Source organism: Microtus ochrogaster, unplaced genomic scaffold (assembly GCF_000317375.1).
Source record: "Microtus ochrogaster isolate Prairie Vole_2 unplaced genomic scaffold, MicOch1.0 UNK34, whole genome shotgun sequence".
Lineage (NCBI taxonomy): Eukaryota > Metazoa > Chordata > Mammalia > Rodentia > Cricetidae > Microtus > Microtus ochrogaster.
In genome coordinates this window covers 2913984-2939612 of record NW_004949132.1, presented here as the reverse complement: position 1 = coordinate 2939612, position 25629 = coordinate 2913984, and the positions used below count along the sequence as shown (strand labels likewise).

The following is a 25629-nucleotide window of genomic DNA, read 5'->3' as shown; positions in this document are numbered from 1 at the left end:
GAATATATCTAATTTGTCTCTTGCCATCTATTGCCTACAAAACAGTATTTTGTAAGTGTCATATGGGCAGTATATTTTCTCGATTCTTCTCCTTCATACAATGAGCTTTTATGTTGCCTCATGAGCTTTCAGGAGTTTTAGCTTGATCTGATTTAGTTTTACCCGGTGACCCAGCTCTAAGTTAGGATTCACACTGAAGCAATTTGGTAACACTAGCCTGGTATTAGCAAGCTGCCTCTGTCCTTTGCCAAAACGTCTGTGGTCTGCTGGTAGATATTAAAAGACTTAAAGAGTAGAACACCGCCTCTGGAAACTTGCTGCCTTGGGAATAAAGAAACTTCCAAGGCTTCTACCTTGGGAATTTAAAAAGCCCTATAGTCATAAAGGAATGAGTGAAAGACAAACTACAAGAGGTCACCCCATCCCGATTTGGTATATGGTCAAAGTTTCTTCTTTTTGAACATGCTGGATAAGGCAACCAACACCCACTACAAAGAAACTGCACTGTCATAGGCATAAAATCTTCATCCTTTGATGAAATGTTTTTCAAATAGTTTGATAGTCCAATATCATAGTTTACCGTCGTAGACTTCACTCAAATGTATAACATCTTAACTATTATATAAGCTTAAACTTCATCAACTGGTTAAAAATATTGGAGAGTGTTAAACATATTAATGTTTGTACACAAGACATCTTCCTTTACTACTGGAAAGGAGGAATCTGGTGTATTATGTGGTAGAGAGATGATACAGCATAACTTATCTTTAGAACAAAACAAAACAAAAAGCCAGATAAATTTAGTAGTGAGGGACATAGAAAGATTGACAAGTGATAGCCCTTAGGAAGAATGCTGGTGGCAGTGGAATAAAACATTTGAGAAGTGCCTGAGAATGGGCTATCTTAACAAGAGCGCAAGTCTAAACCATCACCAGCCACTCTAATGCCGAACAGGTTAACACTTTAGCCCCTTCTTCCTCAATCTCCATAGTGTTGATTATAGCCCCAAATCCAGTTTCCTGGCTCTCCCCCAGTCCTCCCTCTCACCTGCTGTTTTATGTGTTTCTGTACCCTGTGCCCACTATGTGTACCCTCGGCATCTTCTCAATCTGAGTTTGCCAAGTCCATTTTTCCCACCCTCCCTGGAACAATCACCCAAGCCACTGCTTCAACTCTGTATTCTCCTAATGTAGCAGCTGGCCAGGAACCCAGGCTGCCTTGAGGCTTGTGAGAAGACATGCCAGACATCCATGGAAACTCCTCAGTGAGGTTAAAATTAGAGAGGATGGGGAAGCTCTCTGTGAATGTGAGACTATTGTGGTTGCTTTAGGACACAGAGCTCTTTTGACACATTTAATCAGAGTCAACTTCAGTAAGACACATGTGTCCCAAAAGATAACGGTAAGGAGGTCAGAAATGCATCATTTACCTCATCTGGCTGTTGGCTACCCAGGCTGTAGACTGATTTTAAGGTCTGTATCACCATGACTTGCCAGGGTAACAGCTGTATTCATGCCTGTCCTAGCAGAATAGCTCTGTAGATGTCACGAGAGCAGCATTGTTCACAGAGGAACAAGCTCACATCTGCATTGAGCTTGGAAGAAACTGAAAGTTAGGGCTTTAGGAAACCAGTTCTTGCCTGAGGTGGCCCTCCTGTGGAATGTTTTCAAGAGTGGCTGCAGAAGCCTACAGGCAGGAGGCACAGAGGATTAGAAAAATGAAGTGAATGTCACGGAATGTACCTACATGCGGGCTTTCAAGAGGCGAAGGCATAAAAGAACCCAAGGGTCCTTGACTCGATACACTTATTTTCCCTGCCATCTTGGTGCAATGCAAACTAGTTACCTGGGTGACCCTGAACTTGAAAAGCTGGGAAAAGCCTCCCCTCACCAAAAGGCCCGTTTGGAGAATGCTCTCAGAAAGCTGATTTGCAAAACAGGCAAGAGAACTTTGCCCTGAAAAAACTCCATATTTCTGAGCAGTAAGGAAAGTTCATAAGGCCCGACCTGAGCCATTCAATGTGAGTTTACACAGAACAAAGGCAGGTCTTTCAGTCTCTCTCTCTCTACTTTCCAACATGGCTTTCCTTAAGCCATATCCATCAAGCATAACAAAACCTTATCTACTGATGAATCAATCTCAGTCTCCCTCACTCTCACTTTGTATCTGGAGATAGGTTCTCACTGTGTATTTCTGTCTGTCCTGGAACTCACTATATAGACCAAGCTGCCATTGGACTCCCCAAAATCCACCTACTTCTGCCTCCTAACTGCTGGGTTCACAGGCATGTATCACCACACCCAGCACAAAAGGCATTCATAAGACAGACACAGTCATTGATTCTGTGAAGGTATTACACTAAAAACCCCATATCAAACTGTGAGAGAGTTAGTGAATTCTAAGATTCCATACTGAGCAGTTTTAATCCTGAATAAGCAAGGCCTTCTGGGGAATCAGGCATATCAAGGCAATATGACAAGGCTTTGAGGTGCTGTCATTTTCCATAATGTAAAAGTATGTTTCTAAGACAGAAGACTGAAGAAGAACACATGTTGATTTTCTACAACTTAAAGTTAACATTTCGGGGAAGTCAGACTAAAGGATATCATGGATTACATGGTCTGATCTCCTAGTAAACTTAACCCGCAACCTAACTCCAACCAGTCTTTAATGCTCAATGAGAACAGCAGGGGAAATCTGTACATCTGGAGATCTCCAGCAACTAGAGCCATTTTTAGTGAGGGGCAGGAAGCAGGGGACTAAGGAAGGCAGGGAAGACATTTCATATACAAGAGCCACAAAGCCATTTAGTTGCTAAAACTACAATTTTATTTTGTTTTGGCTTCATAAGGCTTTCAAATTGTAGGAAAATGGGGGCTATTACTATTGTTTTCAGAAAATGTTTCACTATGTAACTTAAGCTGGCCTTAAATTTGCTATCTTGCCCAAGCAGCTTCCTACTGGAAATCCATGAAAGTTATTATTTCTCTTAAAACAATTCAAATTTCAAGATAGAATTTAAGAAGATTTGAATTTCTTAGTCAATTTACACTTCATTATCACATCTTTGCTGGAATATACTCACTCCCAAAAGTTCAGTGTTGTTAACTGAACTCTAGCACAATCACAACCAGCATTCAGGATTAATTCCTTAATGGCAGTACAGCAGCAAAGTTTCCTCTTTTTCACAGGAACAGTTTAGTGTGGCAATAGAGAAACTTCTCCATGGAGACTAGTCAAATACATCTTTAAATCACATTTTTAATAGTTCAGGGACCCTTGTGTTTGTTAAGAGATGGTTCCATACACTCACACAAAGAGCTGGCAAATTCAGCCATACCACGTAATAATATTCTTTAAAACTAATCTCTAAGCCACAGTCAAGATCTTTACCAATGCATTCTCCTGACAGAAACTGTAACCTCTCCATGGGTCTTACTTTGTTGTCAGACCTCTGAAGCCAGCTTCCATCTCCAAGCCATACTGTCAAATTCAATAGCAAAAGATGTGGCCATCAAGATGCATTTCTGACCTAAGACAAGGGACAGGTTTGACTTCCATTGGGTGTGGGGAGAATAGGACCATTTCAGTTTCAAGATCATTGGAGGACTTGAAAATACCTGGAGTCATTCTATAGATCTTTGTAAACAAGGCTTTAAAGTTCAGTAAAAAAAAGAAGCTTAAGGCAGGGCTAGGTATTAGGGAGAACTTAGGGTATGAAAACCATTTAGTGAATGAATTGCAGCATGAAAATTGCCTCCTTTGATTGTATAATTTTATATTATAGAAGAAATGAAAGGAACCTGTAGAGAAGGAAAATGACATCAAAATCAACCCATTTGTGTGGGCACAGTTATAACCAGGAGCCAAAGATGGCCCCTCTCTCTGTGGGAAGACTGTATAAGCTGCATATTCAAAAGGATGAGAAGGCCAGGAGCTCCCCAGACCTCCTACTCTCAGGCTCATGTGCTACCTGAAGACACCTACCTCTTCTTCCAGCTTCACCACCTTTGCCTGGGCATTGCTCAATGCCTGGTCTCGGATTTCAATGTGTCGCCTTTGGTCTTCATTGGTAGAGCGAGCAGTAGCCAGCTCTGCTTCAAGCTTCTCTTTCTCCCGCTGGCTTTCTTTATCTGTGAGGACATGGAATATCAATATTGTTTTCCTGAAGCTGGGTCAAAGCCTTAAGTAAGCAAAACTAATATGTCATATATATTAACTACTTGACAGTGTGCACTCTTCTAGAACATGGCTAAAAGAATCGAAATTTACAACATTTAGATTTTATCACTGGATCAACCACTAACTTGTTGGATAAATAAGAAGTAATGGATAAGGAGATATAAAATGTCCTAAAAAAGAATTAAGCACTACACAAAGATGAACACACATGTATACATACATACACATACAACACAGAGTAAGTTTATTTCCTTGGTTTTGTGTTTGGAAAATGTTTGGCAAAAGAGCAACTAAGCTGAGCAAAATTTCCCCCACTATCTCTTTATTCCAACGTACCAAATAGTCTAAATATGTTATTTCATAAAACAGAAGCAACCTCAAATCCTACTCTTTATGCAAGAACCTTTTCTCAGATCAAGATCATTAGAAAACGTGTCCTCTCTAGGGAAAGCCCGATCCAACACCATGGCCAACCTAACTCACTTCATTTCAGTATCTACCAAGCCCGGAGTTTTTATAAAGGGAATAAGGTAAAACTGGAAGCCATCTTATATTCTTTCCTACCCTTTCTTTTGCAGGACAGATTGGGTACGGAGGGATTGTGGGAAAGAACGGGGCAGAGTATAAGGGAAAATTAATTTAGAAATATAGGCATCAATTTCATCTAAGCAAATGATTAGAGCTTTTACAGTAATAAAATATGTTTGTATGTGCACAGTGTATTTTGCATATATGTGAACATACATGCATGCACACAAACATATTTAGGGATGTAAATCTATGTATAATATGTAGCCATGTATCTGTGTATATGTGTATCTGTGTGTATATGTACATTTGCATTGATAAAGTCTATGTCATTAGAATGGAAGAATCACTAATTACTGATTGCATTCAGAAGCAGAGTAACACACATAAAGATGAAAGCACTGACAAGTCTCTGTCAAGCAGGATAAATCAAAGATACTAGAAATGAAGAGGAGAAAGGCACGGAAATAGAGAAAATGGAATCCAACAAGCATTCAATCCCTTATCTCTGTTCAGATAAAATTGAACAACTGAAATCTATAGCAAAATGTGTACTAGGAGATGATATAGCAATACGATGTGGTATTTATCTCAGCCATGCAAGGGTAGTTCCATAAATATCACAGCTCTTGGGCCTAAATCTATGATAAGCCATTTAAACAGGACCTTGATTCTAACTTCTACCCTGTCTTAACCTTCCTGACTTCAACATGAAAAGCAGTTAGGCCAACTACCAACCATATTTTAAATTTTTTTATTCTAAAATAGAATAATAGAAAATTGTAATTCCATTCTAACAGAGATTTAAAAAGCTGAATTAAAAAGAAAAGATTGAAGAGAGATCTATAGAGAGCTCTCACAGAAGTGAAATTCACAGGGCAAACTTCTGTCCTCAAAGTAGGAGGTAGGTGGACAGAGAATCACAATTTACCAAATTAGAATTCCATGGGCAAAGATCATGGAAACCATGGGAGCTGGTTAGGAAACCCTGCATGACAATTGAGGAATCGCTAGCAGCTCAGTATGTACAAATGTGAGAGCTAATTCCTGGGAGAGGCGCTCATACTGAAACACCCACATTTTTGGAAGTTTTTTGCCACCAGGTGTTCATCCAGGGTTCTCCCAGGAGGCCAGAAAAATATGTTATCAGCAGTAGGAGGGGAAAGAACCCATTATGAAACAGACCAGACATTTTGTTTTTCTCAACAAGACATGCCCCGAGGAGAAACTTTAACCAAAAGCTAACTTGCAGAAATACTTTGGATACTAAGCAGTCTGGAGGAACGATGACAAGGTCCATTTAAACATGTTCCAGGCCTCAGAAAAATAAACACCTGACTCTAGGCCCCTCTGATGGCACTGCAGTAAATACGGGTGGGGACCGAGCCACATTCATAAGGTTTACAGTCCAAAAGCACAGACTCAAAATAAAAACCAAAAACCTAATCATAGTGCTAGAAACCATTTCACTTGTTGAGCAGCCCATGCCACATCAGGAAGGAGTCTTCTGCTCAGAACAATACAAGGCAAGTATTGTTCAAAGACTTGACTACTGCAGTCCTTCTTAGCCACTATGTAATTTCTGCTACTCAACAGCGTAATCAAAAGAGCAGTACTCTTTTTAAACTAAAGGACAAAATGTACACAGTTTTCTAAAAGACACCGCCTGCATCAGGAGCAGACCCAGGTAAGTCAAGGATGTTGGAATGGTCAGATCATAACTTTGAAATTAATGCCTTTGATTAATATGCTTTAAGTTTTTAAGAAGAAAATGTAGACAGTATGCGAGGACAGGAAAGTTATAGAAGTAGAAAGATGGACATTCTAAGAAAGGATAAAAACACTTTACAGATGAAAGTACAGGCAACATTGCTGTTTTCGTTAATCTATATTAGTTAAGGATCCAATGAGATAATATAACGTATTTAAATGAGAGAAACATGAAAAACACCAAGAAAGCCCACTAAAGCGAATAATAATCACCGTCACCATAATTGATGATGGAAAAGAATCACAGTTTCAAAGATGTCTTTTACTAAGATGTGAATGATTCTTTTATATTAGTTTTTCCAATGTGAAGGCTAAGTCTCACCTGTAGGAATAGCAATTTTGTTTCTGAACTTGATACTAAAAGTATAGCTACAAGGGACCTTGTCATATACAGCTATGGCTCCTCATGTTTTTCCAGGTACTTTTGTTATCTAGGACAAACCTCATACCAGAAACTCAAACAAATAGATTTGGACCTTATCTTCATGATGCCAGCGTGATCTCATTTCCCACTGTGACATTATATACATCGATCTGAATAGATGTACCATGAAAAGCAATGAGCATTTGCTGAATGTTCACTACATATCCGGCATTGTGCTAGCTTAATCCTCAGAACAAGGATATGAGGTATTATTCTTCTCTTCTCTAGTTTGCATATGAGGAAACAGGACTTGGAGAGCAAGCACGACTGCATTGTAAGAGCTCCCACATCTGAAAATGTGGAATGGATTCCACACTTAAGCTCAACCTATTCAAAGTCTTTTCTACTGTACCCAACTGCCTTCTAGGTTAAACTGCTTCTGTCTCTCCGGTTGCGGGAGTATACTCCCAGGGAAGGCTTTTCAAAAGAGCTTCCTTCCTTCCTGCTACAGTTCCCACCTTGCAGGGAGGTTTGGAAGCCCAAAGGCAAGAGAAATAAAGGGGTCAAAAGGCATGCTCTCTTCCCCACCTAGTTTTAGAACTGCTGAGAGTGCTTCACTCTGCTGTTAATGTAATTTGGTTTAGCAAATAACTATATTTTTTAAACCCACAGCAGAGCTCCAAGAGCACCTGAAATAGCATTTCCTCACAGAGAGGAGTGTAAGCTAGCAAGTCCAGGGCAAGAATCCATATGTTTTGTTTTACTCTGGGAGACTGCCACCATCTTCCTGCCACTGAACTAGCTTCCAGGGTAACTGTGACACCACAAAAGCAACTTCACAATTTCCCCTAGGTTGTGATGACACCAGAAAAACAGCATTCCTCACTCTTAGACTACCGACAAAGGACTGGGAGGCTCAGGGCAAAGAGGAAGAACAAAAGTGTTCAGAAGCCAGAGCACAACAGAGTAACCCAGGCAGGGATGGGAATATTGGAAGTGAAGATCAAACAGACTTGTAAAAGCTAACTGGAAACTGCACAGAATGACATGAAAGGGTCACTGGGAGGCCCAGCAAAAATAAAAGAGTCTGACAAGTCCCCAACAAGCAGGATAGCAGTGGGAGCTGCACTGAGGGAGGCTGGGGCAGGGCAAAGCCAAACTTAGGCATCTGCAGAAACAAGGACAGTTCATCTGTTCTCAACCCAATTTATTCTCCCAGTGGACTCAATCTACTATGAAGTTTTTATTGTTGCTTTTATTATAGCAATTGGAAAGAATTAGGCATTGTCTCGCTGGGTGGAGTCCATTAGGGGCCGATAAAGAAGAGGATTAATTCATTGTTACAGTCCTAGGAGTATTTCCAGACAAAGGAAACCCTATTATGAGGAAAGCACAGCTCTGCCCAGCCCTGTACCCTCCAACTCTGCAAGCAGAACCATGAATTCAGGTCATAGCAGAGCAGAGGCTCGTCTTTCTCTGGCTGTCTTCACAGTCTCCCAGTGGGTAAAATATGATACAACAGTAAGCGTTTAATAGGGGTGCAGGCTGGGGATTCCAAACATTAACCATTGTCCTGCATGCCCATCCCATCTATTAGAGCCAGTATATGGAAGCACCTACAACTATCCCTTCAGCATGAAAAAGGACGAGATTCCCTAAGGTCTTGTCTCAGCCATGACAATGGTGGGGACCCAAGTGGGCTTTTTCTGACTTAGTCCAGAGAGTAGTGTGACTGGAGGTTGTGGCAGCAGCCTTCCTGGTGTTTCATGAAGCAGCAGAAGAAAGACATTCATTCTCTCCCGGTTGTTTGGAGAAGGCTAAAGAGTCAGGCAACATTGTCATAAACTTTTCTTCTATCCACACCAGCAACATTTCCAGAGCAGTTACCGCCCATCCACACATTCATACCTGCCTGTAGCGTTCCCAGACTTACTTTTGGCAAAGAGCTGAGAGATGGTTTTCCTGGTGTCCTCTGAGCCCTCGTACTCCTTTTCTGCCAGCTGCTTGTTGGCAGTCTCTAGACGGTCTGCGGGATGTGCAGAAAAATCAGCAGGGCCTTACACATACCCTTCCAAGCGCTTGCTGTTTGTCTTCTAAATACTAGCCTTTGGCAAAAGGCAGCATCTTTTTTTGACAATAAGGATGGGTAACACAGACCTGAGTTTGCAAATGTGAATCTCAAAACAGTACAAGACCTACTAAAGCAAGAGCCAGTGTAGGGAATGCATGCTTTCAAGGGTCTTATGGGCATTATGGAGCGCAAAGCCAGCAAAGACAATGTATTAAGTTCTAGGCCAGCCTGAACTATGTAGACCTTATCTCAAACAATGAGACTATAATTAGTGATCCTAGAGAAGCTAAATAAGGAGAACCCAAAGAAAAACATATAGGCATCCTCCTGAATATTAACCTTCATCAGGCGATGAAAGGAGACAGAGACAGAGACAGAGACTCACATTGGAGCACCGGACAGAAATCTCAAGGTCCAAATCAGGAGCAGAAGGAGAGAGAGCACAAGCAAGGAACTCAGGACCGCGAGGGGTGCACCCACACACTGAGACAATGGGGATGTTCTATTGGGAACTCACCAAGGCCAGTTGGCCTGGGTCTGAAAAAGCATGGGATAAAACTGGACTCTCTGAACATAGCGGACAACGAGTACTACTGAGAACTCAAGAACAATGGCAATGGGTTTCTGATCCTACTGCACGCACTGGCTTTGTGGGAGCCTAGGTAGTTTGGATGCTCACCTTACTAGACCTGGATGGAGGTGGGTGGTCCTTGGACTTCCCACAGGACAGGGAACCCTGATTGCTTTTCGGGCTGAGGGGGGGGGACTTAATTGGAGGAGGGGGAGGGAAATGGGAGGCGGTGGCGGGGAAGAGACAGAAATCTTTAATAAATAAATAAATTTAAAAAAAAACAACTACCAGGTTAATCCCACTAGTCCCTTACCTCTCAGATCTCTGTTGAAGTCATGCATCCTTCGAATCTCACCCTCCAGCTTGTTCCTCATGGCTTTCTCCAGATTCTCTCTTTTAGAAGATGACTTCACCAAATTCTCATATGCCTCTGAGACCCGCTGGATTTCTGTCTCCACCTTAACATTAAAAAGAAAGATGGTGTTGCTGCTAAAAGTTTAATGGGAAAGACAGTTTAGAACCGTACATACAACACTTCAGTGGCATCTTTTTTTCAGAATTTACATATGGCCAGGAAGCAAGTGTAACATATTTAAGAACTAGGTTTTCAAAAAAGACTGTGAGCTCAGTAAATGATTTGACTGCTTCATAGGATTTCCATAGGACAAAGGTGTGTGTGTGTGTGTATTTCTGTGGGGGTGGAGTCGGGGCTGGGCATTGTGATTTCTGCCTCATGGAAGGCAATAAGATAAAATAGACTTCACACGATTTTAATTTCTATTTTTTTTTCTGATTTTCAAAATATTAATAATACTGTATATTGTAGAACAATAACTTTCTTTTGAAGCCCTTAGAGCACTTCTGTGTGGTTCTCTCATTTTGCCCTGACATCTGCCCAGGCGATGTAACTTGACCCATGTTAGCAGAGAGAGTAGTTAAATCACCTTTACCAAGAACAAATCAGCAAATAGTCAGCCTCATGCAGTATAATTCAATTCAATTCAATTCAATTCAATTCAATTCAATTCAATTCCCTTTCACAAGTAGCCAATCAGGTTTCAGACAGTCAAGAAGACACAATTACGCTGTCAAGTGTGCAAATCTGAACGAGAATGTCCACATTATCCTCTCCTCCACTACAATCAAGCCAGAAAACTTAGGGCCAGGCACAGCCAGAAGGGAACAAGGAGCAATGCAAAAAAGAAAAGAAGTTATCCCTGGTTGGGGGAGGGGAGGAAAATAATTTCAGGGAGAGAAGGCATTTGGAGTCAGATCCTGAAAGTGGGATTGGATTTCAATGGGCAGAGGTGAGGGGAAGGGTATTCTATTCTGAGTAAGCAAATACATTCCCAGAGTGGCCAGGAGTCTCATTTGACTGGACACTGTGTGGTAGCCACAGGGAAGCTAGAGGGATATGGCTGTGAAGATAAGTGCAGTCAGGTCATAAAATGGTTTCAAATGCCAGGCATTTGGACTTTATCCCGCAGTCACCAGAGTCAGTTGGAAGCTAGTATCGATTTTTAACTCGAATTCATAATTTGTGTGGTTTTATGACACTTCTCTGCAAGTCTTATAAAATGAGAAGAAAAGACCAATGCTCTTGTCCAGAATTAGCCAGAATCAGGAAGAAAAAATAAAATTAGACTCCAGAGTTTCTCTGCCACCAGTCCAGCTCCTGTGCACATGTAACAACCGCAGAGATTATTTGCATATAATTTGTATAAGACAAATAAACCCCATGGCCTATTAAGCAATTTTCAAATTAAGGCTGACTCCTGTAACCACTCTACATTTCGACTCAGCTTTCCACTCTTCCTAAACAAAGCTCACAGTGCTTTGGGAGGGGGGTGATAAACAGGCGCCCCAATTGATGATGGGGGAGGAGTGGTTGGACTACAATCAATTCCAATTCCAGCTGCCCCCATCTTCAAAATCCTGCTGGAGACAGAACTGCCTGCAAACAAATGAGGCTTACTGAAAAGAGCAGACTTGAAAGTGTTTTTCTCCTTGCAGATGGCACCAAGATAGCAGCACAGAAGGTGAAAACTGGCGAATGGCATTTAGAGACAAGATCTGCCGGGCCTGCGCCTGGTGAAGGCTTTTGCAGGAAATTCAAGTGCTGCAGAGGAGAAAATAAACATTTCCATTTGAAAGAGCAGGCTTGGTGTTGGTCTGCAAGAGGCAGCCAAGAGAAAGTGAGTGAGACTTCCTACTTGCCGCCCAGGGCCCAGAGAAGGTGGCACCTAGAAGACAGCCCTATCTCCAAGTACACACATAGTCTGCCTGGGAAGAAGCTGTTGCTAATCCTTCTCCTTCCCCTTCCCCTTGTGGAGATACTGTCCTCTTGCTAAGAGCAGTGCAAGAAGGCCTTCACAGAAAGGCCAAGAAGGGCCGATCCAATGACTTGGTGTGGGTGGTAGAAGGCCTGGAAGACAGGGAGAGTGGTGGTGGGTTTCAAGATTGGCTTGTTCTTCTTTCTGTCCCCAGCAACCCCCAGTGCTCACTCGCTCACTCTCCGTTCTTCCTTTCTTCCTTTCTTCCTTTCTTCCTTTCTTCCTTCCTTCCTTCCTTCCTTGCTACCTTCCTTCCTTTTTTTCTTTCTTTCTTCTCCCTCTTTTTCCTTTCCCTCCTTCCTTCCTTCGTTTCTTCCTTCCTTTTTAGCTCTACTATCTGGTGTATACCATATTTTTCCTTGCATTTTCTTCTCCCCTTTCTGTTCCTTTTTCTCTACCTCGGCATTGGCTAGAACTGGCTTCTCCAGACGCGCAAGCTATGATGATTGTGTTTTTCTGACATACGTCAGTACAAGGACCAAACAAAGAAAATTCCTATTTTGCTCTCTGCCCTAGTCATCTGACCCAGCTGCTAGTGTCACCAGGGACCCTTGACAAAGATGATCTGAGCTCAGGAACCAGTAATTATGTCATAGATAAGGCTAGGCCACCCAAATTAAAAGTTAGAGGAGGTCGAACCACCTAAACAGGGTTTCTAGTCAATCGACAAAATTTATTTACAGCATTAATGCAATGTGAGAGAGGAAAATTGTCAAACTGAGAAGAAAGAAAATATAAAATCAAGACAAAGTAATAGCTCTCAATCTACCCCAATAGCCCTCAACCTGATCTGAGCAAACTGAGAATGGGGGCATCTCTTCCACTACATAAAAACCACTTCACTATGGAAAAAAATAAGCCTACTTCTCCTTTAGGTAAAAGATCTGCTGTTAGCACATTCATAGTTTTGTACAGGCCCTGAAATTTCCATTCTTTTTGTCTCCTAGGGATAGAGCTGCTGAACAATACAAGGCTACCATCCTTCCCTCCCCACCTTTGGCTGCAACTTCCTGAACAGTCGGCAAGGAGATCATGTCACATGAACTCCTCAGGGTCAAAAGCTACAGAGGAGCCAAAGGCAGAACTCTATTCACTAAGCCACCCAGGCAAGAACTGAGGTTCCGTCCTCAAGGCCCTCAACTGCTGAATTCCCAGCTACAGCAGAAGGTGGGGGTGAGGGAACTGGGGACACACACTCCTTTTTCTATTTCTTCTGCCTAGGGCTGTCACCTATCACCCAGCTGTGGCGCTAAGCACCTTTTGTGTGTCACCCTCAACACACACACACACACACACACCAGGGGAATAGAGCAGATGCTGAAGCAGATCTGTGCAGAAAGACCAAAGCAAAAGTGGGGAGGAGGGCTAGTGTCAAAGAAGAATTTGGAAGAGAAGTCCCACAAGGAAGAGCACTGTCAGCTTTTTCCTGAGCCATACAAAATCTCAGCTGGTGGAATTTTTCTAGAAACTATGAACTATGGCTTTATACTTTTGACTCAAAATCCTATGGGGAAAATATAATCAAGAGCTTTTTTCCATCTTCCTCTCGGAGAGGCAGCTTCGCTTCTGCCTGTCTCCCCACTTCTCTGTCTCTTTCTCCTCTTCTCTCTCTCTCTCTCTCTCTCTCTCTCTCTCTCTATCCCCCCTTCACCCTTGCTCCTCCATAACCCCCTGAATAAACATTCAACCTCACCCTGCAAAAAAAAAAAAAAAAGAAAATATAATCAAGACAAAAAGCCTTTAAATGTTGGCAGGTTTTCCATGAGCACAGACCTTACTAATATTCTTTATGAAGAAGTATATCTGATGACTTTTTGAATAAAATAACGAACCAACTCTTTCTTTAGGGTTATAGAGTCTGGGACATCTATAATATTTTTCTTTTAGTATAAAAGCAAAATGTTACCTCTCTTAAAGAAAAAGGGGGAACAAAAGATGGTGGCGAGTGTTTATATAATGAAAGTACATGATAAGCGTTGTGAAAATTTCATCATGAAGTCCATTGTTTTGTTCTTAATTTATGATGATAAAAAAAGAAAAGTTAGTTATCCTAGACAGACAGACAAAGCTTTTACATAAAGTTTGAGCAACATCAGAGGAAGAATTTGAAAGATTACCCACGCGAGATGGTAAGCACACACAGAGGAAACCTTTTTATGATAAGTGCACACAGACAAAACCTTTCTATAGGTATTTAACAGGTCCCCACCAGTACGATTCAAAGAAGCCGCTATTGACCCTCAAGGGGAGCCATACCTTCTGCAGTCTGGCCACCTTCTCATAGCATCCATCCAACTCCTGCCGCAAGTTCCGATTCTCGTCAGAGAGGATCTCAACCATCTGCTGGGCTCTCGAGACGATGGAGAAAGGGTCAGCTGGCAAGGGCTGATAAGAAGCAGACGGCTGAGCCCGAGGCATAGCTGAGTAGGCTTCCCCCGGCTGCTGCTGTGGTGCTGGAGGAGGCAAGGCGGGCTGGGAGAGACGGTAGTGGTCCCCCTGATGACTCTGATTCTGAAGAAAGTGTTGCTGCTGCCTTGGCAGGTGTGTAGAGTGGTCGCCTTGGTTTGCAGCCAGAGCGTGTTGGGCAGAAGACAGTCTCGTAGATGGTGGAGACTGCAGCAACTGATTCCCGGTCGTCAAGGAAGATGTCGGGCTGTGAGGCTGAGAATTCCTTGCCGACAAAGACAGCGAGATGTCCTGCGTTGTCCTGAAAAACACAGAAGGCCAGCTCTGATAAAGTTCACTCCCAAGGCACAAGTAAATGACACAAAGGGATAGCCCCAAAATACAGGTAAAATGCAAAGCAAGCAGAATTAGATCCCCGCCAAAGAACTCTAGAGTCCCATTCTTACCGAGACATCCTGTGGCTCTGTCCAACAGCTACTGCTCACTAGCTATGAAGCCTTTGGAGATGAAACCAGATAACCTCTGAGGTAAGTATGAAAATCTTAAGATGGCTATCTCCACATTCATTCCTTAGTCATTTAAAATTCCTCTTGTACAAAGTAATGCTCATGACCTGACTGAAAACTGAACCCGTCTGGAAAAAACTTTATGTATGCAAAGACTTCAATTTAGAAAATATGTTTACTTGGTTACTTAAAACAGTTGCTCAGTTGCCTTTTGTCGTCCTATCTGCAACTACCTTTAAGAATTCATACACTCAAGAATTTCTCAAAGAGACGAAGATATTTATTAAACTTAAAACACCAAATAATTATTGCTCATTCCAGTTATCAATTTAATAATACACATTAAGGAGCAATATGGACGCTTGGAGAAGATAGAGGCAACACTATTATACTATTTATAGCACACTGAATCACAAAATTTAGGAATTAGAAAGACTTTAAAGGAATTATTTTCTTGTATAGGATAAAACTAAAACCCAGAGAAGGAAAGAGATGTGCTGAGGGATTGGATATGGTGCAGAGCTGAAACATAAGCCCCGAGTACATAACATAAGGCCCCGAGTCCCATCCCGAATGAAACAAACAGAAAGAGAAAGAAAGCCAAAGCCAGAGATCTGGGGAAGAGTGAACTATGGTGTTAGTTCACTCCACTCCCACCTCTGGCTTCCTGAATTTCTAAGCAGTGCTGTACAAATCCCCAACCTATTGCTTATAGAATGTCTCAGAAAGAAAACTTGGGTACACTGTTTAATATGGCTTCCTGATTTTTGGTAACTAATTAGGAGACACGAAATATTAACACGTAAGTACAAATAATTTGTGCATAACTCTTAACTAAAACAATCAAAGCATATGGATGTGTTATTTCCCACTATCAACACTAACAGGAAGCATTTATGTCTGTTTATTCTGAAGGCAAAAACATTATTTTTCATCCCCTGGCACAGGCTGAACTTTATATGTTCCTGAATTTCTCAATTCAGGGAAGACAGAGGACTAAGAACATGATTTAGATACCAAAAAGGGGACTTCAGAGACTTTTGGTACTACTTACTAGCTCTGTGAAACCTTGTTCAAATTTCTTAGTATAGAAGGAGAGATAACTCAGTAATAAGAGTAGTGGCCCAGTCAGAGGCCCCAGCTTTGATTCTCAGAACCCACATAACAGCCATGTTCCAGGAGATCCGATGAGCATAGAGAGCACAGACTTACATGCAAGCAAATCACCCATACACATAAAATTAGTCCTTAAATTTATCTTGCTGGGCATGAGGGCACACACCTTCAGCCTCAGCACTCATGAAGAAGAGGCAAACCGATCTGGTCCACATACTGAGTTTCAAAACAGGCTTCGAATGAATTACAAAAATAGTGGGAGCTCTACCTGTTTTGATTCAGTAAGAACTATAGCTTTTTTCCTACCGGTGAGATATATTGACCTTGTTAGTGTCTTCCTGTTAATCTTTGTGCTAATTTGTATAAAATTCTTGACAGAAGTTGGACAAGTGAGCAGAAGCCATTAACTTTTCACTAGGAATCCAGACACTTTAGCACACGTCTCTCTCACACACTCCAGTAACCAGCATCCCCAACCACTCCTCCCTGTATAGGCTGTTTACAACCTAATCATCCCAAATATTTGTTCATGGACACAGCCAGTGACCTCAATACTTAACAAAAGTACTAAAACCTCTTTATACCTGGGGTCTGTCCCGCAGCCTCATACATGCCTCTAACATACACACAATTCTTCCAATTTTACACACTTGTCGCTGGCACTAATTGGTAAATATGGAAGAAATCGCGTAAACTACTTGAGCATACAAGAAATGACACACTAGTCAAGCCTACAACTGGAGAGCTGACGCCATACAAAACCTTTCTTCCCGAGAGCCCGGGGTGGTTTGTGAACTTACGTGGTGAAAGGTTTCCATTTCCCATCCTGTACATCTTCACTTTCTATATAGGTAAAAACAACTATGTTCTTCCTTCCCAAGAGCTGTTTTAATATGTCTAATGCAGAGCTGGAATGTCCTGAGATTTGGGAGGAGGGGGCCTTTGAATCTCTTGGGCGAAAGAAGGTCTTAAATTTCATGTTCTCCAACCCTACTTTCAAAATGTAAGGAAAAAAAAATCCCAGCACTATCTTTTGCCCTGGTTCTCAGGATCTGAAAGTCCACTGCCTGAGGTATATCTCTCAAAGCTTGAACACATAGTTTCAAACAGGGCTTCCTCTCCACAGCTCCCCTGGGAGCTTATCAAGCATAAGGGGCCTTTAGTCAAACAGACTTAGGCATCTGCCTCCCTCCTCCCTGAAGGGTAAATGGCCTGTCAAGGCCCTGGACAGTGCACAGCTTCTCAGGGGTATAGCAAAAGATACAGCAAGGTTTCCGGAAGGTCTCTGGGGTCAGATAAGCCCAGGATGAAGATAAGCCAAAACAAAGCAGCTGCCCCTTGACTCCCCAGGCTACAAAAGGAAGCAGGGTGCTGGAAAAACCAAGGCAGTCCTTCACTGGCAGATTTGAAAACAAGTAAAGGCTTCGGTAGTTGAAAAAGTAGGGACCCGCTCCAGGCAAAAGAACTCCAGCTAGCTGGTCTTCAATATCTGCCCACCATCAAAAGGCAGGGCGATGGTAACCCTGAAATAAGTGGCTGTTGGAGAACGGGGGGCTCAGGGAAGAAGACACAGGTTGAGGAGAACTCTAGCCTACATCACAGGAAACAAAAACACACTGAAGACTAAATAATAAAAGAAAAAGTAATGATAGCAATAAAGTGGCCAAGGCGAAGGCAGTGCACTCTTCAGCTCCTTCCACCCCACAGCATCTCCAAACACTCCCCACTGAAAACTAACTGGGAACAAGGAGCCACCAAGGAGACAGTAGAATAACATGATCCAGGGACAATCCGATCTGCCCCTCTGCTCCTTCTCTCCAACATCCAATTCCTTAAGACTCACAGGCTACTAGTGATCTGAAGAATAGGGGACTTGGCTGGCTATCTATGGAAGAAACCACTCACCAAACTTAAGCTGCTCCCCAAACCTGCATTGAGAGAGTCAATATATTCTCAAAAAGAGCTTGTAAAGACAAAAAGGGAAAGTAACATACACACACACACACCCCTAGCAAATACAGACCTTCCCACCCTGCTACCTCTATAGGGTCCCCATCCTCTTCAGTCACTCACAAATGCGCCCACATGAGTATGGGTCTCTCTCTCTCTCTCTCTCTCTCTCTCTCTCTCTCTCTCTCTCTCTCTCTCCAGAGCAGGTGCTACCAGCAGCCTATAGCTGGCTTCTCACCACAGGAAGGGTGCCTCTCCCAGGCTCTGTGACAGTGACTGTGAATAGTGGAACAGCTTGTGAATAATTCTGGACTGTTCCAATTGCACAAGTAGCTCTGTTCTGAGCTACAGATTTAGGTCACCCTGAGATTCTGTTCAACAAGCATTTCAAGGAACCTCAGATCTGGGCATGATTTCAACACCTGAAAGGGGGTGGCTGCTATATAAACAGAAATGATTTTAATTTTTTAAAAGCACTTGATCAGTGTATAAACCCAGGATACAAAACAAAACAAAACAAAACAAAAAACCAGTTCAGTACTCAGACAAAGATTTAGAAATTTAATAATTCTTCACATGGTTTGGCCTTATTTCCCCATCTGGAGCTCTGAGCATTCAAGCTATTTATTTTTCTAAGGAGGGAGGAGGGCATGGGGATGATGAAGTAATCAAAGGACTGTTTATAACACTGTGTTCATTTGAACAGCAAATCAACAGTTCACCGACTCTCTTAAGGCAAATGAAGGCAGCGTTTCTTTCTAAGGGCACTTTCTTCAGAAAAACTGACATTTTATCCTGATCTGTCATCTGCGGGTTCAAAATTAAGAAGTAGGCTTTCTATTTTTTTTTTAATTTTTCTGCAAGCTGCAGCTACTTGGGAAGATATTCACAGGCCATATAGGAAATCAAGCAGGAAAAGGTGTCAGCGTGGAAAAGCAGAAGACTTCTGGAAAGCTGTTGGACTGCATCTGCCTGCCAAGGATCCTTCAATAGGTGCCACTCCCCCACGCAGGGCATGCAAAACGCTTAGAGATAGAATTTGTTGGATGTATACCCAAACTTCACATGGAAAACCTCTAGCTTAGGCAATTTTATTATTCGTCCAGCATATCAATATTCTATTCCTGTCCTGCAGAGAAGCAACTGTTAGAGCCTACCAGTGTGTTAAAATACTGCTCAAGGGCTGGGGGCGGAACTCGGAAGGGCAGGGCCCTTGCTGATGCCCAGTACCAGCCAAAAAAAAAAACACAAAAAAAAAAAACAAAAACAAAAAACAAAAACAAAGGTAGGTCAGCATAGGCTTTGTTGTTTCAAGGGCCATGAATTGAGATCCACAGATAATTTAGAAGGAAAGAGAGAAGATACATATCTTCCTATAAAATATATGCAGCTTAATTTCTCTGGTTGTTTAATCAGTATGGGAAGGAAAAACCCCTCTTTGTCCCATTATTTATTTAGGCAGATCAAAGAGCTTTTCCATCTAGCTTCAAACACTGTAGGAGTCATTTCAGATCACAAACAATACTGGTGAATGAGTTCTGAAAATAGCTTTCCTGGGAAGGCGGGCCATGTGCTGAGCTGGGGCTTTGGCTTCAGCTCCACACCCTAGCCAACACACTCTTCCACAAGGCAACAGATCAGACGAAGCCCATCCACAGGCCAGAAGGGAGAGAGTGCCTCCAAAGCTTCCATACTGATGGGAAAAGCAAAACAAAATGCCTAGGCTTCCTTGACATTTTCCTAGCTTGAATGGATTTCCACTAAGCTATGCAGTCCAAGGGTGCAGGCCCTCCCTGGGTCTTCCATTTCACTGGGCAGATGGGAGTTGGGCTCTTGTAGTAGTTGAAAGCTAAAGGGCCCCATTCTTATCCCATTTTCTGTCCTGAGATGATTATCAAAAATCAGGCTCCTGACTTCTGAAAACTTCAGAGGAACTTTCAAAGGGTTAAGAAATCACCCTGGGTTAAGGAGAAAAGAAAAATCCTAAACCAGTGAGGCAAGGGGAGGAGCCTAAAATGAATTGCCTCTGGTCAAGAAAAAAAAAATCAGGACCTGGAGGGGAGAAAAGAAATACCAGGAAATGCTAGGTAACTTCTCTTACCTCCGCCCTACTCCACCCCAAGTGCCTTACCTCCTGACTCACCAACTTCAAGCCAGGAGGTTCTTTCCCAAATGAACGAATAGACACGAGGCAAGGAAGATACCAATGAGATCACAGTCTTGGACTGTGAACCACCTAGGGCTTCAAACCTTATGGATACCCATCATTACCTAACCCTGGTAAGAGGTCAGGATGCCAAGCGTAACTGTTACACTACTGTCTATGTTTAACCGTTGCCCCGCACCATGTCCTAAAATTGTACCAAAGAGTAGTAATATAACCAATAAAAAAGAATCAGGATTGGGTGAATAGTAAAAATGACAACGGGTGCTGAATGATTAAGAAATATACTTAGGAAGAACAAAAGGTATAAAACGGAAGGGTTGGGCATAGTTTTGCACATAGATTTTTAGTTTCTGGAAGAACTTCTACAGAGATAATGTGAATTTAACCTAGATGTTTAAAGACATGACAGGCAGCTGCCTAACGAGCTCTCTCCAGAAGAACCAAGAAGCACCCCCCCCAAGACATTTTCTGAAGGTCAAGGCAAGGAACATTCTGAGCCAGCACATGTATATAATTCTTCTCCCACCAACAATCGTATCTGCCTGGCTCTTGAGTGTCAAAAAGTATCACAATAATTCTCTGAGACAGTACAACTAACAGGAAACAAACAGATTGCTCCACACACACACAAAGTGAATTGTGAATGATGGAAGTGACACAATGTGGCAGACTTATTAAAGTCCAAGACAATCTGCTTCTATTTCTTAAGGAAAGGCCTTTAAGAACTCACAAGATTAGAAACAATGACCCTTCTTCCAGAATCCCAGGAGACAAGAGAGCACATCAACACTAAAATGAAGCACTGCTTTTCTCTACAGCCACTGGGAAGTTTGTTATATCAAACACCTGCCCATTCCTTCCCTTTCCCAAAAGGCAGCAAGAGAGGCTGGTTGGGGATGAGGCCAGGAAATGACAGAAAGGGAACTCTTACCTGGCTGCGCCATACTCAGGGGGGTGCTGATACCTCATCAGTTGCCCCTCTGTTCTCCCTGGCTGGTTCAGGCGATGCTCGCTATAGAAGAGCCCTGGCTCTTGGGGCTTGCACACTACAGACTGGGATGGCATGCCCTTGAAAGGGTATTCTGGTGGGGGGCCTCGGTGTTCCATGCCCTTCAGACTATGTTGGCTGGGAGGTGGCCCTTGAGCCTTGTAGAAGTCACTGGAACTGGTGGGATTCTTGTAGAGGTCACTGGGTTGTGGTGGGGAGAGGGGAGCACTGGTTACAGGTGGGTGGGCTTTCACTCCACTGGTAGCCAGTGACATCTGCATTAGTCTTTCACTCAGGGATCGGACATGCCCTTGCTTAAGGTCTCTAAGTCCTTCATCTTGGTGCATCTTCCCAGGATTGAGTCGCTGCACTGATGGGCGTCCCTCGGTTCTCATCTTCTGGTTAGTGACTCCTGTGACATAGAAGGCAGCGCCAACACTAGCATGCTGTTGGCCCCGGAAGTATTGTGACTGGACCTTGGCTTCTTCATAGGTCGGCAGTTCCTCATTATTCTGCATACGAGGGGACAGCTGCTTCTCCATGACGATGTTTTCTGACTGGATTTCCTGGCCCTGGGGTTCTTGTCGAGCAGGGTGTGCCACGAGCTGCTGGTGGTGATCCTGGGGACTCAAAACGTCGGTCTGAGGGCCGGGGTTCCCACTGCCAGTGGAGAATGGGGGGCTATTCCCTGTGGCCTGCTGGTGGATGGCAAGCAGATTACGATTCTCACTAGGATTGCCATAGCGAAGCTGCTCTTGAAGCAGGCGTTGCAATACCGTAGTTCCTCCACTTGGCTGTTCTTCAGAATTTCTCATCTCTATAGCTGGCGTTGCTTTGTGAAGAGAGAGAGAAATTGGGCACTTGGGCTGCCCTTGACCTGGGAAGGGGAAACAGGAAGCTTAACATCCAGGTGATGGATTAATCAGTCCTCTAAAGGGGAAGAATACGTGTTTTTGAAGGGGAGGAATCCATTACAGAAACAAAACAGAGGAATTGCATTCATAAATCGTAGATTAATTCCATGCTTCTTGTCTTTAGCACTGATAGGTTGAGGAACATTTAGGTCAAAAAGTGGTTTCCTCTTTTACCATGATCTAACTAATCCTGACTTACTTTCTAAAAGGAGTGGGCCAGCAAGGAGGAGTCAAGTAGGGTGGTCAGAGGGGGCAGTTTTCTAAGACCCATTCGAGTTTCATCTCTCTGTACTCTATTTAAATCAAAAATAGAAATGTTATGCTTTGGAGGTAGAGACAGAGAAGTGGGCAGAGTTACCCCCTAAACAGGATTTATGAATAAGTTCAGCATGTAATATAGGAAAAATAAAATTCAAAACAATAACTTATGCAAATAATAGGGAAAGAGAGCTTAGCAAGCACAGGCATAAATGAACTGCCTCAATGTCATTTTTTTCTCAAATTGCCTATAACTCTGAAACAATCTTAAAAACATCTTTTTAGTATCCATTTTGGATGCCCCATTATTTAATAAGAAAATAGCTTTGAACAAGTATTACTGACACGTTTCTCTTAGGCCATCAAGGAGAGACATTAAGGCAGCTTGCTGTTGGTGTTGGGTAGGACAAGTGGATAGGGGGAAGAACCTCTGACATTTAGAAACTGAAAAATCCAAGTCCATCCTTCTGAACAACATGACGACCATGGCACTGACCACCTCCATCAGCTCTTCTAAAGAGTTACTGTGGATCTTGTCAAATAGACAACAGCAACACAAATTAAGATCCACGTCATAAGACTACGGCAATATCCAAGGTAGCCTAAGCCAGTGCTCTTCTTTTCATAACTTCTGTTTCCCCATCTGAAAAATTGAAGGGCAAGTCACATGCACCACCCCTTCCCTCTTGACTCCCGACTTGCGCATGTCCATTTACCAGACACTCAGAGACTCTGGAAAGAATCTCTCCTGCTCAACACTGCGAGTAAACAGCAATGCTAAAGCATGAGATTTTCACTGTAGAGATGTGAAGTAACTTGGTGTGCATGGACATGTCACACAAAAGTCACTGTAAGGACCAATCTACTGAGTGTTGGATTTCCACATGAAAATCCCGCACTCTACCTACCAGGTCTTTATCTCGACAGTAAGTCACCCCCAGCTCTCTGCAAATCCCTTTCCTTAGTGCTGCAAGTCATCCAGAATGGGGACAGCAGATGGACATGCTCAGCCTCTGGCTTCTCTTCCTTCTTGATGCCTATCACTACATGCCTTCCAACTGTTCTATGGAATGAGCTAACCCAACGGTTTCCCTCCCAAAAGCACGTTTTATCATTTTTTTACTCGGATATATAATTATCTTATTGATGGGTTTGTTTTGTGATATTAGAAATGGAACTCAGGATCACAGGCATGCTAGGCAAGCACATTACCTCTGAGCTACATTCCCAGCTCAAAAAAAAAAAAAAAAAACCAACTCTTTTTGTATCTCAACCCTATTTTGGGGGAAAGTGTAAGCTAACCACCAAAAGGCTACCTAACTTAGCCTGTAATCATATTCCTCTCCATTCCTGTGACACTCTGTGGTTCCCAGATTTGGACTCAAGACTCAAATAGAAAAGACTCTTCTGTTGCCTGAAATTGGACAGATGACTACCAAATTCTTTTCTTCTAGCAAAAAAAAAAAAAGGTAGGAACAAGAATGTTTGTAGTTAAGACAAATATTACCTCTAACCCTCTCCCGCAAGGCAGGAGAATGTAGACACTGAGCTGTCCCAGACCCCATACCTTCAAAGGTATGCCACCCCCTCCCATGCCACACCCGTCCTCCAGCAAGCACACATAGGCTCCCAGGCATGTGCTCCTGTGGGTCAGCATGCACAAACGCAGGTCCCATCTGCTCAAGCATGTGGGCTCAAGCACGTACACACATACACACTTACAAACCCACACACAAATACACACCCACCCACAGGCACACTCTCTCGTGCACACACACACACACACACACAGACACGTGCGCGTACATATATGCACACCAACGGTTCATACCTATTTCTGCTTTCTTTTAGGCTTAAAGCCTTGATGAGGATAGGGAACTCTTGCTTATGGGCAGCTCCAGAAACGGCAGCAGCAGATTCCCTCTCCCCTAACACTCAGGTTCAGGGTAAGCGCCGGCAAGAGTCCAACCACAGGTCACTCTGAAATGTTCAGGAAGGGTAGGGAGGGAGAAATCAAAATGTCGTTTCTAAGTTGCCACCATGAGCCAGCAGTTAAACAAACTACTCCTTCCAAGGGAAAGTCTTGTCCCGTGTTGCTTGGCTTTGAAATGAATGGCTTTGAAATGAGAGCCCACTGTGCAGCAGGTGTGTGCGGGAGGTCATTCCAGTCTCCAACGGGACAGAAAGACTAAGAAGTGACCCTGGAAAGAGCTGCTGTGTTCAAGGCTCCCAGCCTTAGAAAGCCATGCCTGTTGGAACCCTAGATGGTGGTAAATACCCACAACCACTGTTACCTTGGGAAACAACATTCAGTTAGTGTCAGTAGCATGATAGATTTGTGAATTTAACTACCTTACAATCAGAAGGGAAGGCAGACATCGTAAGTTAGATCCAGAGTCCGAAAAAAAAAAAAAACCACTGAATATCAAACTCCTGACTCTACTGCCACAGCCTCGGGCAGGCAGAAGAAAAACAAACTTCAGCCAAGTCATTTAATATTTATTGAAGATTGAGCATTCCAGACATTTGCCAGCCTCGTACTAGACACAATAAGTCATACAGAGACATACAAAACATAGTTCCTGCTCTCATTGAGCTTACAATCTGATTAACAGCCAATCACCCTTGCAAGAGGAGGAAAGTCGTACAGCCTATCGGGTTCAAAACACAACAGCATATGCCTCAGATTGCCCTCTCAGCACCTCCTCTGACCCAGGGTCTCAGCAAAAGGAGTCTACTCCATTTCATTTCCATTTGAGATCATCTTCATTGAGTTTCTGCTTTGAATCCTTCTAAACCTCCCTCCAAGTCCAACCAACGCTACTGTAAAACTGAAGAGTTTGTGTTTAGGTAAGGTTGTACATGAACCACATCCTGGCCTAGCCATGACTCATTCGTATCACTTTAAAGGAAGAAGAAGAAAAAAAACCTTTTACTGCACACCAGAGGCTCTGTGAGAAGCATGGCAATGCAGAAGAAACACATGAGCATCGTTGTATTTTGGGAGCTTTTCCAAAATTTTCAAGTTGAAAAAAAAAATCCACAAAACCACACAGTGATTAATTTAGCATTATTTCCTTGCAATGTTGCCAAAAATAAACGAGCAGATATGGAGTGAACAAACCCGGAAATTTTTCTTTCCATCTTGTTTTGGTCCAAAGTATAATCGTGATCAAAAGCAAAACTGCTCCCAATCTGCAAGGTAATTATTTGAGGGTGTCTCCCCCTCAGTGCAAAGCAGAGAAACAACTTTTAATTGGAGTCAAAGTGAGACTGGGAGTAGAACTCTGGTAAATAACCAGCATGCTCTTGTTGTCTTACTCTGAAGAAAACAAGTGTCTGCTTTTCAACCGAAACCAGAAAATGGCCCTAGGCTTTCAAAGAGGAGCCCCTGGAGGAAAGGCACCACAGGCTTTTCCTCCAGAACTACTGAGATTCTTCATGCTGATTTGAGACTGGCTTTCTCCTGCCTCCCTGATCTTCACTGGAGAAAACCTTACTTGGC

The 25629-nt window shown here is 42.9% G+C and overlaps 1 protein-coding gene across 2 annotated transcripts in view; it reads right to left on the bottom strand.

The window, feature by feature from the left end:
• Amot (angiomotin) overlaps positions 1-25629 on the bottom strand; it is a 62555-nt gene that overhangs the window by 23770 nt on the left and 13156 nt on the right. The window contains exons 3-8 of one of the 2 annotated variants that reach the window (XM_026789960.1): positions 23956-24104; positions 20896-21829; positions 14076-14526; positions 9800-9944; positions 8778-8870; positions 3988-4133 (exon numbers count right to left, since the gene is read on the bottom strand). In XM_026789960.1, coding sequence (XP_026645761.1) covers positions 3988-4133; positions 8778-8870; positions 9800-9944; positions 14076-14526; positions 20896-21767 — 1707 coding nt within the window. In that variant the 5' untranslated portion in view covers positions 21768-21829; positions 23956-24104. The remainder of the gene's footprint in view (positions 1-3987; positions 4134-8777; positions 8871-9799; positions 9945-14075; positions 14527-20895; positions 21830-23955; positions 24105-25629) is intronic. The other variant, XM_005368512.3, reaches the window with a different exon arrangement.